Raw genomic sequence first — 19,725 nt, 5'->3', positions numbered from 1 at the left:
GTAAAAAGCCAGTAAGTGATAAAACTGTAATTAATTCCTTAAGCAATCCTTTTCCCCTGCCTTTATTTTCTCCTACGGATGCAAATTTACATTACATCTGTATAATACAGGTGCTATTATAGACACAAATAAAACATGGAGGATTAGAACAATCTTCTAATTAATAAGATTTTAAAAATATCTTGCCCATTAAATGTGACTGAATAGCCTTACCCTGAGCTTAGAGATTTAAGAATAAAAAAAGATCATTAAGGACTGGTAATAATTACTGAATGCACTGTGATATAAAGACGGTGCCTGGAGAACCGGTTCCGTATTTGAGTTTTGATGCTGATTCGCTGGATTATTTTAGGCACTCAGGTTATAAGTCTGGCTCCTCATCTAAAAATAAAGGAAATAGTTGTTAGAGTAGCACCACCATCGTTATCAGTGCCTTATCTCAGATACTACCCAGGCATATGAAAAGCTTGCCTAAAACTGAAGTACAGAGTTTGCATTCAGACCTAGCCCTGAAACCACACAGCACCTGGAATAACGTGCTGATAATCGGGGTTTGGGGGTTTTGACTGGAGGTGAGGATAGGCCAAGAGCAAAAGTCCTAGAGAAGGGACTAGAGGAAGGCTGAAAGACAACGTAGAGCAAAAATGAAGGCAAGACACGGACAGATTGAGAGCTTCATGGGGGTGACCATCAGCAGGGTCCACCGTGCTGCGCTCCCCTGCTGCTGGTGCCACTTTGGCTCCTGCCAAAACACTCGGCAATACAGGAGAGAGAGAAGGACTAAAAGATTTAGGCCATCCGGTGGAAATGCACCAAAGAGAGGGGTTTAGGGGGAGAAAGGTTTTCTCTCACCAGCTGCTTGTTTTCCTCAGCCCATTTGTTGCCACTCCGAGCGCATGGTTGCCGTGTCCATGGCGATGCGGGGCTCAATCGCTCACGCCAAGCCTCATGCCCTCGTCTGGGCTGCTCGGGGCAGTCCCGAAATCATGGAAATAGCTGAGAGTGTTTCTTAGCAAATAAACGCTGCTGACAAACGTTCAGCAAAGCAAAGAGGATTTCCTCAGGCTTGAAGTCCTCTCTCTCAACTTGCACCCAGAGATCACAATGGCAGAACACGCGGAAGGGGCACGGGTTAGGAGAGAAGACACAGCCCTCGCCCTAAACAACCCACAAGTTTATTCAGCAAGTAAAGGGTAAAGGATACAAAGCAAACAAGACAGGGAGAGAACAGTACCAGGTCTTTCAAAATGGGTAAAGTCAGAGTGAAGCAGGTCTCAACACTGGCAAAGGCTTGCAGGCTTATTTGCAGAAAGGAGACGGTAGAAAAAGAAATGGGAATTTTCTGAATATAGAGCATGAAAGCAGAGCTGGGACTCTGAAGCATCTGGTTTATAGGAAGTAAAGGTGTCATTTAAAACACACAGGTATACTGACATAGGTGCACATCCTGCTGCCCCCCCATCCAGGCTGAAATCAATTGTAAAATGAAAAAAATAAAAATAAAGGTGTTGCATTTCTCCCAAACATTTTTCTGGGCAAGGATGAATACACATGAAGACATCCTAGGAGTATAGACGCTTTGTTGTAAAGATAACTGGAATTAAGAATCAAAGCACAGCTATTCATTTATCAAACTGCCTTTTAACAACAGTGATGTCTTAATTATATGCCTTGTTTGGGTTATGGATAACTTTAAAACCTCTGTGACAGTAAAGATAGAGGAAGTTAGTTTCCTAAAATTTTTTTGTAAGCAACTGCAGAAAGTTTACATTTTTCAATCTGCATTTTATCAATCTGGAACATGCAACTGTAATTAGGAATTACTATGAATTTGGTGTAAAGCTCTATTTATTACAGAAACCATGTCCAGAGGAACATCCATATTGTTTGTTTGTTTTTTAAAGTGTACATTTTGCATGACTTTTATATTTCCAACCCAAAATCCTTCCTGGTTTACATGATTAGATCCAGCCCTTACCTTAATACATCAACATAATATTCTTTAGCTGGAGGTGAATTTGTAAAGTTTCTGCTCTGTAATTATATCCTATAGCATTCATAGGGTACTTGAAGTACATTTTCCACTGATACAGCAGCTTGGTTTGTAATTGTTCATGGCACTGATGTTCATCTCAGTAAGACAGCTTTGGCTTTCTTGCATGTTAGAATAAAAGTGAAACAGTAAAAAGGTAAGCATGGATGGTAAAAATCCTTAAAGATCTTCAAGCTAAAGATTTGTAGCATGATGCAGACTCCATTGAGGGCTGACAGTGATAACAGTACAACTTTAAATAGCTGGCATTGTTAAGCACTAATATACTTCTCAGACACTTCTGTGACCATCTCCGCTGACCTCATGTAAATTCAGAAGTCTCACGTTTGTGTGGTGGCAGCTATCTTTATATATTGGCCTATGATAGTCATCATTTCCACATATACTTTAAAAAAACTATTAAAAAGTTGGGGGAGGGCAAGCAAATTTTTGTACTAGAGGGCCTGTTTCAGTCATTTGGCTCTTTTTTTAAAATCTAAATGAGCACATAATGCCACCATGTCATTTGTTTGTCATTATACTAATTAAATACAGGGGCAGTGCACAGGTACATCTAACGTTCATGTTCCCATAGTTTTTGGAAATTTAAACTAAGTTTTGATCTAGACTGCTAAGCAGTGTCTTTAGAAATAATGACAAAATTCTGCCTCTGTCTGCAGGATGGTGGAAGAATAGCAAGACAGAAGATACTTCATCTGACCAAAAGACAGGAGTGGTACTGTCACAAACCAACCATTCTGACAGCAGTTAAGTTTTTAACTACTGAAAGCTTGTGTAGCGTGGAACACGGAAGACTACACGCACTTGCCTGCAAATCTGGAGCGTCAACCCCATCCCTTCAGTTGAAGATCCAAAACTTTTGACACAGCACTGCATTTAAGATTCACAGGAAATAAAATTACAAATTATATATTTGTTAAATTGTAGGTCATGCTTACAGCAACCTACCTTTTAAGATGAAAACAAAATCCTGTAGACAGTGAATACAAACAGGTGTCTCTGCCAGATGCTTACAAATCTTTGTTTTTGTACGAGTAGGGAGAGATGCACATACTACACTTCAGAACTATCTATTTGGATTTAAATGGTGCAGCAGTGACTTTGCTTCCATATTCTTAAATAACCACCTCTGAGAGGGTGGTGTTTTGGAAAAGCAAAAGGGGAATCCGTGCCAGCTCCCAGTCTCATCCGAAACACCTGAAGCAGTAAGGGACAGAGACTGACAGCCACTTCTGGCATTTGTAATCTCCAGACTGCCTGGCTGATGAAGGAGGACACAGGCTCCCAGCAGGCTGAATAGCACCTTTTTTCCCCCACTCATGGTGTAAAATAAATACCAAGTAATGCAAGCATTTAAATTTTTATGATAAAATAAAGCAACCCAGTCGGAACTGTGAAGAGCCCTCTTTTCCTCTGTAAGCTTCGGTGCTTTACCAGCCTCTAGACCTCTGCAGTTACAACAAATAAATGTACGTTTATTTTCAGAAGCATTTTCTGCCTGCATTTCATTGTATTGCATACTCACACTGAGTAGCTAACACAAAACACTGATTTTTAATAAACATCAAATTCTTAATTAGCTTTAATAAGACTGCTTTTATTTAAAAAAGTAATACATTTTGTATTTTATGCGTTTATCTTCCTTCAGTGGTACACATTTCCACACGTGACAAATTCCATTTCACATGCTGCAAAGCTACCTAAAGCCAGCCCGCCATAACCCCGCGTTCTCCTAACGGTGGCGCTGAAGAACAGATAAATTACTTTTCGCAAAAATACAAGCTCATAATAGGTATAGGTACAGAAAATGAGTACACTTTACAAAAATAAATACCCAACATTTATCATTCGTAAAACTGGCAAGTTTAGATCCTTTGGGATAGCATTTGAATGAAAACGTTTGACCTCTGTGACTTCAGCATTTAAAAGGAACATCAATATACTAGCAAGGTAATTAACAAACATAGAAGCAAACTTTATAACCCCAACTTTCCATAGTACATCAGAATCAACAGTCCTCTACACCTTGCAGAGTAAGACATCAACAGTACCATTTCATGTAGTGCTTCTTTCATGACAGAAGCAACCTTCAGATCATAGAAATGTGTAACTACAGACAAAGGGACTTTAAAAAAAAAAAAAATCTGCACGCTCATATTCCTAGCTGGAGATCCAATATAGCATGATGAGGATTCAGCCAGAGAAACGTGCTAATGAGCATGAACAAAATGCAACCTGTTGCTACCTTACTAATAACAACATCTCACAAACAATCCAAGTATACAGAAAGAATTTGCTTGCTTTTCCTTTTTTTTTTTTTTTCCCCCTGGCAATTTAGCTTTAAGGAATCAGCAACACTTCGGTTTGGCAACGCAAGCATTCAAGTATCACAGCTACCTCTACCTCTGAATTCTCTAAGTATGTTCTTACTTGAATACATTTTCAGTGAATAAGAAATAAAAGCAGCCCTTCAATTTACATAATCATCTTCGGGCTGGATTTTAGTTTGGAATACGAAGTGACATTTGACAGCACAAGAACAGAAGAGCAACAGAACAGAGACTATCAAAAGAGCTGCTGTGTGCCTCTTCCAAGTTTCACCCCCACACCTTTTAATTCCATTCCCAGGTCGTCTTTTTGACACTAGCAATTCAAAAGCCACCTTATTTTGTCAGTTTTGCAACCATTAGCATCCTCAGAGGTATCGTGTCTTCTACCCATGTGTTTGGTAAGTTTATCATCTTCTCCCACAGGGCACTTTCATCTGAAGTGGAATCCATCCAGTCTACTGTAGTTCCATAGCTTCTGCCTAGAAAAACGTCAGGTTTGAAGAGAAACATTAGTAACTTAACATGCTGCAGAGCTGAGAGCTGACAATCAAATCTGCCCATCTTCTTAAACTGCTTCACCTTCTCAGGTACAGGAAGCCTAAGTGCATTCAAGATCCAGTTCTATATTTTTATGCTCGAACAATTCTGTCAAATACAATTAATGACAATTTTCCCCACAAACTTCATCTTTTTCCCATTTTTTTTTTCTTGTTATTCTTTTTGTCACTGTCCCAAAGGAAAATATGTATGTTAATCAACACCCAAGAGGGCTTAAAAATAAAATGTCCACTGATTCTATATTGAAATATGATCTCAAGTACTTAAGTTTCAGTTTGTGATTTACTATCCTCACTTGTGCTTTAGGTTATTTCGTAAACCATGCAAGTCATTTTTCCTTGCTTTTGCTTTAAAGGACTCTAAACACTTCCTCTCTCCTCAGACCAGAAAGGACAATGAAAGGGACAAAGCAGAATTCCTTGTTTTCCCAGTCATTACATCTACACATCTTCTACTACCTTAATGCAAAAACATATTTAAATTTATACTTTTTCCTATCCAAAGTCTTCAAATCTTACCATGCATTCACAATCTATCCTTTTATCTCCACCCAATACTGTCTCTACTCCATATATTTAGTTTTTCCATGCATAAGTTTCTAAGACATTATCAAGATTTTGGGTGCAGCAATAGCATACTCTCATATTGCAAACAGTGACAGATACAGCATACAGACAGAAAGGTTTATTTCTAATGTTTCTCCTAACTTGATAATAATCCCTAACCCTCATACTACTTCTATTTACATTTCAGAATCTGTGACAATGAACAGATTATTTACTGAATCTACTCTTTAGTAGATAAATGGCTGAAAGGCTTTTCAGTTATCTTTGCAAAATGAGAATAAATAGAAAGGAAAATGGGAAAGAAAAAAAAAATAAATGTAATGTGTAAATTAAGAATTCATCTGTTAATTGTCCAGTACCTGTTCCAAGGCCTATCCTGAGACCTCCCAGAAAGTGGTTGGCAAGTTTGTTGTGATCCCAGACTGTGAGTTCTATGCAGGCTTCTTTCAAGTCTTCTGGCCTAAAGCCATCATAGACCATGGTATGGTTGAATACTGGGTTTGTGGTTTTTGCCACTGTTCTTGTTTTCTGGCGACTTTTTCTGCTAGTATCTGGAAGAATGGTACTTCAGAAAGAGAAAGCATTGTCAGTTTGCACTTCGACAGCATAACCTGCATTAAACACACTCCTCAGACAAAAGCTACTGATTAATGTTCCTCTGCGTGTTACGAAGCAACTGATAATAAGATGCTTTAGTATCACAGAGATGAAATCAATCTTCATGTTCTTGGTCCCTTCCAACAGATGTATCCAGGATGTATCCACCCTTGTGCTTCAAAGGATGGATCGGAAGGGGAAGTCAGGTGGGGAAGAGGTACGACTGAGTTTGTTTGCTGGATTACCACTAATGATGCTGAAATCTTTTAGCTACTGCCAGAGATTTCCCAGCTATCTCGCTATCCTCATCACGTATTAAATCTTTTTGTAGAAAGGAAGGAGGAAGAAATACATCTATGCTTCTCACTTCTATCTCCTCCCATGATTTACTAGGCTAAAGCACGCTCTCGCACAAGCTTGTTTTGTTTAAACACAACTTACAGCAAACAAGATCTAACTTAAATTTGTCTAGCACTTCCACCAGGTAGCTAAGCAGACAAAATGAAAGGGTGGTGATTAGCAAGGAATTCCTCCCAGTACATCTTACTTGCTAGCGTATAGTTAGCATCTGGAAGTTGCAAGCCCTGCAGGACAGTTTGCATTACAGTAAAGGAGAATCAGAAAGTAATTAAGCGTTTTTGTTTTTAATTTAAATACAGAAAACTGAAGGTAAGATTAGAAAACACAGCAGTTGCATTATTAAGCCACCAGGTTTAATGATTTCAACCACAGTTTTTACCACTTGATAAAAGAGTTGAGCCTGTTGCCCCTCAGAGGAGGAAGGTCATGGCATTCCTTCACCCAGATGTGGACCTCACCAGTGGACAGAGTCTTCTTTCCTGTAAGAAGAAATAAAACATCCTGGCTCTGATGAAGCCTTGTAAATCCCCTTTGAAGGTAATTTCTATGTTGCAGCAGTTCCTTTCCATTTTCAGAGGTGATTTCGCCTAGACTCTCATTATCTCACATTTTAATTGAACATCCCTCTCTACCTTTGAAGCTGCAATCTCCAGCCCATCAAAGTACTGCCAGGCCACCTCATGCATATATTCCAACCACGATTTCTCTTCTCTTACAAGTAAACAAATGCAGGCCACTGGTCTTCTCTTTCCCAGCCTTCTAGATGAAGAGATCAGTCTGTCCTCAGTCTATGCGATGCTGGCCTTTACTACCACTTACACTTTCAAATGAGCTCCTCTGTGCTCTTAATATATTTGATTCTTATTGACTGTCTGGCTGGATTAAAGACCTCGCTTGGCTTCATTGTCAGGCCAGCCAGTTATCAGTTCTCAAACAAGAGTAAATGAACAGGTCGTAGAGCTAAGAAATACTGCTTTCTGGATACTTATTGCTATTTTGTACTTCTAATATTGCTTGAATTTAGTGTGTCGTCATTGTTTATTTAGCAAATCACAGCACCTGCCTGACAATTTAGTAATTTCTAACATTGTTAGAGAGAAAACAGAACCTTATAATGTATACAGACTGGATTATAAATCTGGGATTATAACAATCGGGTAATTTCTTCTGTAGTGACATAAAAAGAACAGAAGATCCTAAATTGAACTTTGGATCCTCAACTGAATTAATGACCAGAATGGCCTAATCCTCTAGGAGAAAGTGTTCTATGTTAAAACAAGATGCCTGAATTTGTTGAAAAATGTTATACAGCTGCTTACCACCAATCTCCCCCCTAAACAAAAACAAAACCCCCAAAGGCCTAGCAAACTCAAACAAAGAAGCAATGAATAAATACCTCCAGTAGGCTGTGGCACATACTTGAGGGCTAGTTTCATCTCCCCTCTGTTTTCTAGTTCTAGAGCCATTGTTGAAGTCTGAAATTTAAGGAAAAAACAAACAAGTCTCATACACTGCAGTTCACACACTGATTTTAAGGTGCAAAGTTTTGCGCAAGAACAAGCTCAACTTCTACATGAGATTTTACATATATATAAAATCAATATAAAACCCTCAGAGCACACAAGATAGGAGTAAATAAAAAATGACTTGGTTTTGCACTTACACAGCAGAAAACACAGAACAGCTAACCCATCCCTAGTAACCTACCCTTGGCTTGAGTGGAAACCAGTTGATCTGCTTGTTGGATTTATCATTCCAGTCCCAAGTTCCTAAATCCAGCTCTACTTCACCAAGGAAGCTATTCCTCCCAAAGGTATCGTTGTGCCAGACAGAGATATTCAGGCTTTGGTTCTTCAGGAGATCCTTCTCAATTTTATACTGCCAGGAGAGAGAAATGGGGAGGAGGAACCAATAAAAAAAAGTTAAGTTAGGTTTTCATCGATGATTGAAAGTGACACAGTAAGAAAACGTGTCTGGGTTTATGCAGTCATAACTACTCATTTCATTTCAAAACAAACCTCTTTATGTTTTAGTATTTATTTTGAAATATTTAAGTTCCTAAGTAGCTTGAGTTTGCTTGCAAGAATTATGTAACAATCAATGTTCTCAATGCTATATCCAGAGTAAACCACAGAGCTAACCCATCAGTGAAGGACACAGGCACTCCTACAGAGCAATCTACCTCATCTTAACACAGATGTCTCTTTTGAGATCATCCTGAAGAGTTCAAATTCCTCATACTTCATGCATGCAGTATTTCATGTCTAGTTAGTATTTGATAAATACCCGCAGTATTTCATTATAGACAGGATTAAAAGTTTTCTTTTTCACAGAGGTCTTCCGTTTGCCCAGCTTGTATTTCTCTGGAAGCAGGTAGGTCTTCACATACCTAGAATTTAAACAGACTGGTAAGAGGAGCAAGAAAACCCCCTTCCAACTTCTCTTCCACAATACACACACTTTTACTTATGAATTAAAACAAATAGACTTAACTGAATTCTCCTTAGTCTGGGAAGTTAAAATTTAAAATAGAATTTCATACTCAAAGTCTGAGCTTCCCAGGTTAACATATGTACTGATTTATATGGCAATTTCATGTTCAGTTCAGAGTAGAAGAACATGTAAAGCATGTTATAGCCTCCTTCAGTTATTTGGTTGTTCACCCCATCAGAAGGCAATGGTTGGAATGAAATACAGTTTCCATTTACGCATTAAAAGAGTAACTTCCATTGAAAAAAAAATATTCTGTATTTTTACTTACGGGTCTGAACGCTGTCTCTTCACATCTGCCACTGCCAAGTCTTTACACTGGCAAATAAAAATGTGGAGCTCGTTCAGCTGTTCTACGTAATCAATAGCAAACTGAATGTTCCCCTTCACATCAACATTGCCAAAGTCTCCGCTATAGACGCTCATTAAGCTTCCGCTCACCTGTGTCATACAAGAGGAGAAAAACCTGCATCACACAAGAGAAAGAAATTTTTTCCAGTCTTTACATTTCATCAAATACTTCCAAGATTAGGGCAGAAGTTATGCTCAGGATTCAGACAATTAAAAAAAAATCGTGTCCCTTTAGATGCAATTATGAAATGTAACAGTGTTAAACAAGCTCTTCAGCAAGCAGGTTAACAAAAGAAAGAAAGTTATTTGTAAATCTGAAAGGTGTTAGGACAAGTTTTGAACAAAAAAAAAAAAAAAAGAAATGTTTATTGCATTGAGCCAGAATAAGTGAAATTATAAGATGCTATATATCTGGAGATAGTGTGTGATCAGATTCTTGAAATATTACTTATGTAACTCTTCAGCCGATCTTTGGAGAAAGCAGAGCCTAAAACTTTAGGACAAAAGGCTTTCTGAAAATACCAACAAAGAAATCAACAATAAAGTCTTTATGTGGCTGAGTTGGTGCTAAAATAAAGCATATTAGAAAATTAAACCCTGGACAGATAACAATAGAAGGATGAACAGTTGTTTTTTTTTTTTCTTTTTCTATTTTTTTTTTTTAAATCTCATCATTCATCCCCAAAGTTCTCCTTTTCCCCTAAAGACCACATAAACTAATGACTTGTGGTTACCTAAATCAATGACTTCCTCATACATCCCACATACCAATACCATTTCTTTCTTTCACTTATTTATCCTGCCACCCCTTAATCCATTCCTAAGGATTTGTTCTGTATAAATTCTCTCCTACTGTCAGCTACAACTTTCACCTCTCAGGGTAAAAGCCTGTTTGTTTAGGGTTTATCAAGTATACTACACAGTGGAATCCCAAACACACTCCAGCATATGACTAGAAAACAAGTTTAAAAAACACTTTTTTCTTCCAATTCCATGCAAGGATTCACACAACAGAGAGAGGGAAGGAGGCAGATACCAAGGAAAGAAAGAGGAGAGGAATAAGAAGGGAGCTGAAACAATACTGAAGAGATTAGCAAAAGCAAAGTGCCATTAAAACAAGGCTGTGGTTTACATACAGAGGATAAGGAGGCCATGCCAGAAGAACCGCTAAGATTGGTTAGAGAGCTGGGACTCTTCTTGATTCTGCCAAGGGAATAACTGCTTTCTGATGCTGTATCTGTCTCTCTGTCATCACTCTACAAAAACATCACAGAAAGAGAGCCAGTGTAGGTACTTTGTAGTCACAAGGAACATTAAAAAAGAAAAAAAAAAAAAGAATTTTAATAATGCAGGTTGGGACTCGATGAAAACACGAACTTAAATCCCCTCATACTACAACACAAGTAATTAGTATTTCTTAAATTAGGTCACACATTTAAAGTAAAACCAAATTTGAAAAGGATTTTGTTTTTAGTGGAAAACCTACGCTGAAAAAAAAAAGTAAAGTAATAATTCAACTGCTTTTTGTTCTGCTCTTTTTTCTGTTTTCTTTTTTCCCCCCCTCTTAATTCTGAAATACCAATGGAGTAAAAAGTTAACTTTTTTTTTTTTTTTAAACCTGGACAATGAAACTCAACTTCTCTATTTCACTATACAAGTGATAATTCTCAGGTCTTCCGTTGATCCCTCCCTGTTACATGAATACCATCAGTCCATGCACTCTTTGAAAAACAGAACTGAACCCACTTCTGCTCCCTTCCAGCATTGTCTGGAAATCCAGAGACAAGGAGTTACTACTGATCACTGGGGTGACTGTATGCCTCCAGAATGCACTACACGTGATTTTATTTCTTTATTTTAAAGATAAATTTGGAGGGCAGAACAAACAGATTTGGGTACTGACAATTTCTTAGACTATCAAACTCTTTCCAGTGCAACAAATCAATCGCATCTAGCTTTTACATATTCAGACTGCTTCATTCAAAACTTACATGAATAAAGCTTAACTGGCTTCCTGCAGAGGCTGTAACTGGGAATTCAGATGCCCACCTACTCATTTCTGATTTCTTTGGTGTCCCACCTCTAAGATTTTGAAATAGTAATCCTTTAACTGGTCTGTGGTGCACACTAATAACCTTAGAAAAGTTTCCTGTAGTTTTTTTCTCAGCAGAAAGGGCATTGTGGTGCTGTAATTTTAGAGAATCTTTAAATAAAGAGGTAAAATTCATAGACACTGAATGGTTTCAAGTTCTGCACTTAAGGTAAGATTAAATCTGTATCACCATATTTCAGGTATTTTATATTTTAGAGGGGTGTAGGTGAAGACAGGACACGGCATATTCCTGATCTTGACCCTTTAGTCATGTTTTTAGAAAAATATAACAGCATAAACATCAATATTTTGTAACTTCAGCCACGGCAATAAGGGCTGAGGTTCATCACTGTTGATTTTAAGAAAAAAAAAAGCATCTATTTCCAGTTCTCCTGTTACCCGTGACCAATGCAGATACCTATTTTAGACATTTATATTAGGGGACTGGTGTTAATCTAAACACCCCTCTTTGACTGTCTGGGGAGTCACAGACCAGGTGGTTCCGACAGTTTATCACTTCTGAACTTCAGTGTCATTTTAGGGGATTGGAATATGGCCTCAGAGCTTATCCCAAGGCCCACATCATGCTCTTAAAAAAACGTAAATATAATGATAATAACAATATTAATAATAAAAGATTTACAAAGGATGGAAATTCTGAGACTTCACTAAGAGAATATCATACCTGAGCCTACATCCTCAAGCAGAACTCCAAGCTAAGCCCCTCTGATCTCAGAGGGTCACCAGATGGCGCTAGCACTTACAATGCAAAGTGATCCTGTAGGACTGTAGGCTCTGAACAAAATGAATGTACACGTATATGTTCAGAAGATAAAAGACCTGTTAAAGGGCAGAGTCTGCCTTTGGGAATAACAGCAAGCATTCACTATGCTTCAGTCTCCTAGATAAAACAGTCTGTAGGGCTGTACAGTAGGAATAAAAGTTACTAGAGCTTCTGAAAGGTTAGTCAGCCACAGGCTGTAACAATCAGATGATCACAAACTCTACAAACAACTAAGTCCATGTCGTGATCCAGTAGTAAGCTGACTTGGCAGACCCTGGAAAGCAATATTTGGTAAATGCATAATGCCACAACAATCAGAAGTTTTAGTTATAATACGTCAGAGGTGGAACTTGCCTCTTCCTGCAGGAACGATGGTACCGACTTGCTCAGTCCTTTGAGTTTTTCAGGATTGGAAAACAGCTGATCAGGCTGCGGAGGCACTGTGGAGACTCAAGAGCAGCAATTCAAAAGTTTCAAAAGAGTTTGGTACATCAAAAGAGTGCGATTCCATAGCAGGGCACACTTAGAAACGAACAACTTCAGATGAAATACATGCACATGCAGTTTACACCTTGGATGCAAGGGCTTATTTTTCTCCATGGGACTCAGAGATGCTACTATTAGGAAGGATAATTTAGCTCAACATCTCCTGTAACACGGCCCACAAAACTTTGTCTGGCAGAAGGAAGTGTTGATGTTGCTTGACAGCATGTGACAACAGGGTGCTGAAAGCAAATCCTGATCAAATGTGATAGAACATTTTCATTTTACCTTCCATCTTTTCTTCCTAGAACAAGGATAAGTGCACTCATGTACTAACCTTATTGTAAAGTTCTTGGTAAGAAGATAGTCTACAAGCCAAATTCTGTTATTTCCTAGTCCAATTAATGGTGATGAGAATATTTATGCAAATCAAGCAATGTTTAGATATGAACACAGAAGTTTCAAGTATTCCTAGTTAATTTCAAGATGCGTATTGCATTAACAGTGCAGATTCTCGCAGCACATCTCTTCAAATTTCATAGAGTATCCCAAGTTGGAAGGAACTGACCCACAAGGATCATCAAGTCCAACTCCTGGCTCCACACAGGACCACCCAAAAATCAGACCCTATGTCTGAGAGCGTTGTCCAAACGCTTCTTGATCTCCAGCAGTTCAGAGCCGTAACTGCTGCCCTGGGGAGCCTGTCCCAGTGCCTGAACTTTGCTACACCTTTACTGAAATTCACTATCTATGTTCTTCACTGATTTCATTCTACAAAGCTTAACTGCACAAGCTAAAACAAAAATCCAGTTTGCTGTAAGAGCATGAAAAATTGAGAATCATGGGCTAACACCACTCATATTTAATACTCTACATACTAAAGGTCTTAACACTGGATACACATTGTGAAATGCACCAACACTGAATAACTTATGACACAGAATTATTGGGTGACAAACAGCCAGCCAAAGAAGCACGTATCTGTTGCATAAAATTAAACACTGCACACAAGCTGGGGTTGTTTGCAAGGCATTAAGTGAAGCTTTTCCAAAGCTTTTGCAGCTGAAGCTCAAGTAATAGTTAACATATAAATTATTGTCAGTATGCAGTTAGATGCAGCTTCCTCATTCAGCAGGTATCTAGTCCAGATGTATAACTTGTCAGCCATTAAATTAAAAAGGAATTTTAATGTATTAGTTTAAATACCAGTGGAGAAACCTCTCCACTGTCTGTTGGAAGAATCCTATTACTCACTTCCTGGTGCACTTTCATTCCTCTCTTGATCCTGATCAGTTTTCAGACCTGCTCAGTGCAGTATTGACAACAGTCATTCAGGAGCACAAACAGCTGTACAATTTTATAACTAACGTCACTATCTTTCACATGTGGCAAGTCTTGACTTCTCTAGACCCCATACATTTTTATGTTCTGCATTATTCTCCTCTTTTGAGGAGCTGAATCATAACAAGGGGAACATGAATCTTCAGCAAAACAAAAACACAAGTGATATTTTCAAGAGAATTTGCCTTATTCTGTCTGTACAGTTATCAATTTGGCTGGATCCATAATTTTTTCCACAACTTCACTCACTAAATTTAACTAGAAAAAGCTGCCCCTTTCAGACAAGTGTCTGCATAATCTATATTGAACATACAACATATTTCCAAAAAGGCTGTCCATCTGAAGGCAAAATTAAGACTTATATTTAAGATTTGTTAATATATCAGACATGGCATGTATTCTCTTGTTACAGACCACTAACACTCAAAATGCTTTGAAAGCATCTAGAACACAACAAACGCAACTTTACAGAACTATTTTTTTAAACTGTAGTGCCACAATGCAGTAAACAGGAAAGAACTGTGTTATGTTCAATCACATTCAGTGTTACTTGGTGGCTTTCCAGCATGTTTATCTTGACATGTCCTCGGAGGTTTGCTTTTGTTTTGATTACGTTTGTAATTTCTGAAGGAATACAGAAAAGTTTGACAGTAAGGCACCTGTAATGCACTAACAGATTGATGTTCATTTATTGCCTAAAGTAATTATACTTTGCTGGATTGAAATAGGATTTAGAGAGGTTCCTTTTCAACTGATGTATTCTGAAAAGTGTTTTACATGAGCAAAAAATCGTCTTGCATCTTATAATGCAACAGCAGAACAGACAAATATTTAATATTTAATTACACACAGTTTTTCGACTGTGCTAGTGTTCGAAGCTCTCAGTGATTTCAGAAGCTGTTTTATACGCTGAATGACCAAAGATCAAAATAGTACACTGCTGGCACACAGTTTCTACAGATGCAACAGGTCATAAAAGAAGACTAGTGCTTGAGATAACAAATGCTTTTGTAAAGTTTCCTTATAAGTCACGATGAAGTTAGTCAAATTTAAAAGAGTAACACAATTCCTGGTTTCTAAAATCTTTCACTAGCAAACACAGAACATTAAAAAACAATAGATTTGCATGCAAACACAGAAGATATTTACCATCTTCAGCACTAAGAGCTAATTCTTCCTTTGGAATTTTTATTTTTCCTTTATCTGTGCAGGAAAAAAAGTAACACATGGTTAGAAAGCTTGCTGTTCGGTATGATAAAATGGATGGCAGTGGTAATCACAGAATTAAGGACAAAAAAAATACAACCAAACAACAACAACAACAAAACCACCAGCAGAGCCACAGGAATGGTTAAATTCAGGAGATGCTTTCAACTTGGAACATTACTTCAATTCTGCATCCAAGCAGCAGTCTCATCTTGACACAGTTTCTACCAGCGTGCTGTTACAACAAGGTTAGTGCATACCTAAAATGTGGGAACTAGTTAGAAGGGAGCAATAGCATAAGTAATATTAGAGGAGTAATTTGCCAACAATAGCCAACATCTTTCAAAATCTACACCTCCACGCTTCAGTTCTCAAACATCAATTCAGTTCATGCTTTCCCCATTAGAAGTGAAATAAATATGAAAACAGTGAGGAGCAGCATGATCGGAGACAGGAATAATAACAATAATAAATCATAATCTTAGGATGCTACAGAGGGAGCTCAGGAATGAATGCCAAGTACAATCCTGTCTCATTGCATTCTCAAAGTGAGTTGGGTTATATTAACTGCTAGAATACACAAGTGAAACTACTACATTAAGACAACTTTTTCATACTTCCACTGTCTACTAATTTGAGCCACGTAAGCAGCCAGAAGTGACCAGCAATGGTAGCTCATCACTATCCGAGTGGTTCCAACCAAATATTTTCACTATTGAAAACATTTTAACTACCCAAAACCAGATCATCCCTGACGCAGTGCATTTTTGGAAGATGTCTGCTTGTTAAACCAGTGTTGTTTCAAAAGGAACACTAAGAACTGAAAACTAATCCATATGAGACGAGAATTCAGTTTTACAATACAAACTCCGTACTGCTTAGTGAGAAGCAATGTAAGGCAAAAACACTGCTTGGCAAAGTTGTATGGAAACACAGCATAAGCATGTTTAAGCCAAACTGGGGGTCATGGGAGACACACACAAGCTTTGTGCTCACTTGAGGTGGCTGATGGAATGTCCTCTAGACTTTTGGAAGGCATTTTCCTATCTGCACTCCTTTTCAAAGCCATCAAAACAGGATTTAATTCTTCTTCTGAACCTGTTACGAGACAAAACACATGAACACTGCACACACAGACATGTTTTTTTAAACAAGTCACTTAAAAAAATACAACCATGGATTTCTTTTGGAAATCTTCTGACCTTTAACAAAGACCATGAGTATTCACTCAAAATGCTAAGTAAATCCTAAGGATCAGAGCCAGAAACACATTGTGTTCAGTTATTCCAAAATTACTGACATGAGAACAAGACAATAGCCTGGATTTTTAAGGAACTACTAAAACTGACACCTGACCATCTTATCTTAAATTAAAATGGAAATTGGAGTAAAGCCAACCAATTTCAACAGTGTTTAAGTTAAGAATCTTTTCTGTCTAAATTCCCTCGTGTATCAATAGAAACACAGAGGTTGGTTGACTTGATCCATGTTTGTACTGACTAATGACAGAGTTTAAGGCAAATACGGTACTTAATTGTCTAAGAACTAGGTAGGATAAACTCAGATTTAACCATTTTGTTATGAATCAGAATGAATACAAGTTAAAAGCTTTGTTTTTTCCCCCCCTCTGTAAATCTGTTCATAACATTTTTCTGCCCAGTGAAAGTCACCTTCTGTTCAATATTGAGTAACAACCACGAATAAAAAAAAAACTGTGGAAGGATTTTGATCCTTGAAATTATCATGCAATTGTCTCCATGAGCAGTTTCAGGACAGACCTAGCTCCTTCAGAGTACTCTAAGACCCTATCTTCTCCCTATCCCATTTTGCTCTCACTGCAGCCAGCCAACGAGGCCCTACAAATAACAATAGCGTAATTATTGGTGAAAACAAGTTGTGTTTCATTTTTCCTCATTTGTCTTGCGGAACAGACTTCCAAGCTGATTTCCACTGGAATCTCACTTTCAAAATAAGCTCCAGAGTTTCTTGGCATATGCCAGAAACATCACAGATTGCTCAGGCGAGCAAGATCTCAGAAAATTACCAGTCTCTCAGACACAGACTAGAGCTTCCAGCTTAACCAAGTAACGAGTCTTGGTAAATAGATTGCTTCATTTATATGGCCATTTTCTTGTGTAACAGGCAGAAATACTAAATTAAATAGCACAGGGTATTGGTAGTGTCTTTATATCCAGCCATTCCACTGATAAGTAGTTATCTTTGAAGACTAGCTGGTCAAGCTGAAGAATGAACTCACTCAGCCACTGATTATTTTTTCCCCCTCTTTTAATCCGGGGTATTTAAAAGAAATACCAGAATTTGAGTGTTATAATGTTATTGATTTGAAAGAGATAACCCAGAGGAAGAAGAAAAGGGCAAGGCATGAAGACTGATATGATTCACTCATGCTGCTACACTCCCATGACCTTACCCAAATCTAGTTGTTTGTCAAAAAAATCCAATTAAATTTCAATTAATTATTTCTTCACACCTTTCCAAAACAAATATCCAAGGTATTCAATTAAGCATCAGTTTTGTTTAATATATTTCAAGTTAGCTACCAGAAAAGCTGTAGCTTTTTTGTTTAACAACCCATCACCATTAATTTTAGAAATTAGATGGCTCACGAGTTGAACTTTCGGTTCCAGAATGGGAATCAGAGTTTTCGTCTGAAAACCTGGATCCCAAATTTGAGCTGTAACCATCTTCTTCGTCAGTAACTTCATGCTGAAAGGCCAGGCAGAGTTGAGCTCCTCCCGGCTGGGGGGAATTGCTCTCATCTTTAAGAGGTGTGCTTGTTCTTCTCAATCGCAACAGTTCTTTTGATTCTAAATTGTTTTCAGAGGCATCTGAGGATGTACTTTCATCTGTCCTTCCTCTGGCATTTACCTTGAATGGCTTGTTCACAGCTGTATTAGTCTCTCCTTCCAGGGGAAGATGTATTGGAGGCATGTTTCTCTGTTCTTTTTGATTAAGAGCCCCATTTCTTTTAATTATATCAGAAGCTTCAATATCTACTGAAGCCTCAACGTTTTGTTCTGGAGTTCCACTTTTGATAGTTGTCTTCATCCCTGTATAAGTAGTTAACGCATTATGATAAGGCTGTGACATTGTTGTGAACAGAGACTCTTTTTGTGATGGAAACATACGATCCCTAGACTTCTCTTGTTTATGTATCTCTCGCGACACTGGAGACGAAGCTTCAGATGCTTCTTGAAGGAGTCTTTCTACCGAGCTACTGAAATCTCTGAATTTTGCAATATTTGAAACTGAAGTTCTTTCTATTGTTTCTTCTATTTCTTGAGGGTGATCTCTCTCTTCTTGAGAAGGTGGACACATACTTTGACTGGTTGACATTTTACCATGCATCTTTTCATCCATGTTCTCCAGCATAGGACCTGGTGTTTCAGAGACCTCTTTCAGTAGTTTTTGCAAGTTAACGTCAAGTAGTTTGTATTCAGCCTTGGACAGTGCAGATGTTTCTGTGGTCTCACCACTCTTCTCCTGCAGTGATGTTCCATTGTGTTGGTAGGTCACACTTTTAACTTGCATCTCAGCAGTCCTCTGTAATGTCCTGTCCACACGTTTTGGTTTAGGAGGTGGTGTTTCAGAGGCCTCCTTCAGCAGTTTCTCTAAAGCTGAACTCAAACCACTGACCTTGGGTGGGGCAACAGACTTCTCTATGTACTCACTGATTTCCTGCAGTGACTCTCCATCATGCTGATAGGTTGTGCTTTTAACTTGCATCTCAGCAGTCCCACGTAATGTGTTGTCCACACGTTTTGGTTTAGGAGGTGGCATTTCAGAGGCCTCTTTCAGCAGCTTCTCTAAAGCTGAACTCAAGCCACTAACCTTGGGTGGGGCTACAGACTTTTCTACGGACTCACTGATTTCCTGTAGTGATTCTCCATCACACTGATAGTTGGTATTTTTAACTTGCATGTCAGCAGTCTCATGTAATGTGTTGTCCACATGTTTTGGTTTAGGTGGTGGGGTTTCAGAGGCCTCCTTCAGCAATTTCTCTAAAGCTGAACTCAAGCCACCGACCTTGGATGGGGCAACAGACCTCTCTATGAACTCACTGACTTCTTGTGGTGACTCTCCATCATGCAGATATGCAGTTCTTTCAACTTGCATTTCAGCAGTCCTTCGTTCTGTGTTGTACACACATTTTGGTTTAGGAGGTGGTGTTTCAGAGGCCTCCTTCAGCAGCTTCTCTAAAGCTGAACTCAAACCACTGACTTTGGGTGGGGCAACAGACTTCTCTATGGTCTCACTGATTTCCTGCAGTGATTCTCCATCATGCTGATAGGCAGTGCTTTTAACTTGCATCTCAGCTGTCCCATGTAATGTGTTGTCCACACGTTTTGTTTTAGGAGGTGGTGTTTCAGAGGCCTCTTTCTGCAGTTTCTCTAAAGCTGAACTCAAGCCACTGACTTTAGATGGGGCTACAGACTTCTCTATGGTCTCACTGATTTCCTTCAGTGATTCTCCATCATGCTGATAGGTCATGC

General features: G+C 38.5%; 1 protein-coding gene across 9 annotated transcripts in view; it reads right to left on the bottom strand.

Moving 5' to 3' along the window:
* Positions 1 to 3,640: 3,640 nt before the first annotated feature.
* The window catches only part of SYTL2 (synaptotagmin like 2), a 56,331-nt gene continuing 40,246 nt past the window's right edge, over positions 3,641 to 19,725 (bottom strand). For 6 of the 9 annotated variants that reach the window (XM_082777536.1, XM_082777538.1, XM_082777537.1 and 3 more), the window contains exons 9-20: positions 16,208 to 16,309; positions 15,155 to 15,208; positions 13,919 to 13,969; positions 12,536 to 12,630; positions 10,442 to 10,561; positions 9,226 to 9,395; positions 8,751 to 8,853; positions 8,172 to 8,342; positions 7,861 to 7,939; positions 6,844 to 6,943; positions 5,867 to 6,072; positions 3,641 to 4,862 (exon numbers count right to left, since the gene is read on the bottom strand). In XM_082777536.1, the coding sequence (XP_082633662.1) occupies positions 4,717 to 4,862; positions 5,867 to 6,072; positions 6,844 to 6,943; positions 7,861 to 7,939; positions 8,172 to 8,342; positions 8,751 to 8,853; positions 9,226 to 9,395; positions 10,442 to 10,561; positions 12,536 to 12,630; positions 13,919 to 13,969; positions 15,155 to 15,208; positions 16,208 to 16,309 (1,397 nt within the window). In that variant the 3' untranslated portion in view covers positions 3,641 to 4,716. The remainder of the gene's footprint in view (positions 4,863 to 5,866; positions 6,073 to 6,843; positions 6,944 to 7,860; positions 7,940 to 8,171; positions 8,343 to 8,750; positions 8,854 to 9,225; positions 9,396 to 10,441; positions 10,562 to 12,535; positions 12,631 to 13,918; positions 13,970 to 15,154; positions 15,209 to 16,207; positions 16,310 to 19,725) is intronic. The other 3 variants (XM_082777542.1, XM_082777544.1, XM_082777543.1) reach the window with 3 other exon arrangements.

Source organism: Aythya marila (assembly GCF_965140915.1).
Source record: "Aythya marila genome assembly, chromosome: 1".
NCBI classification, from domain to species: Eukaryota; Metazoa; Chordata; class Aves; order Anseriformes; family Anatidae; genus Aythya; species Aythya marila.
This window is presented reverse-complemented; position numbering and strand designations above follow the sequence as displayed.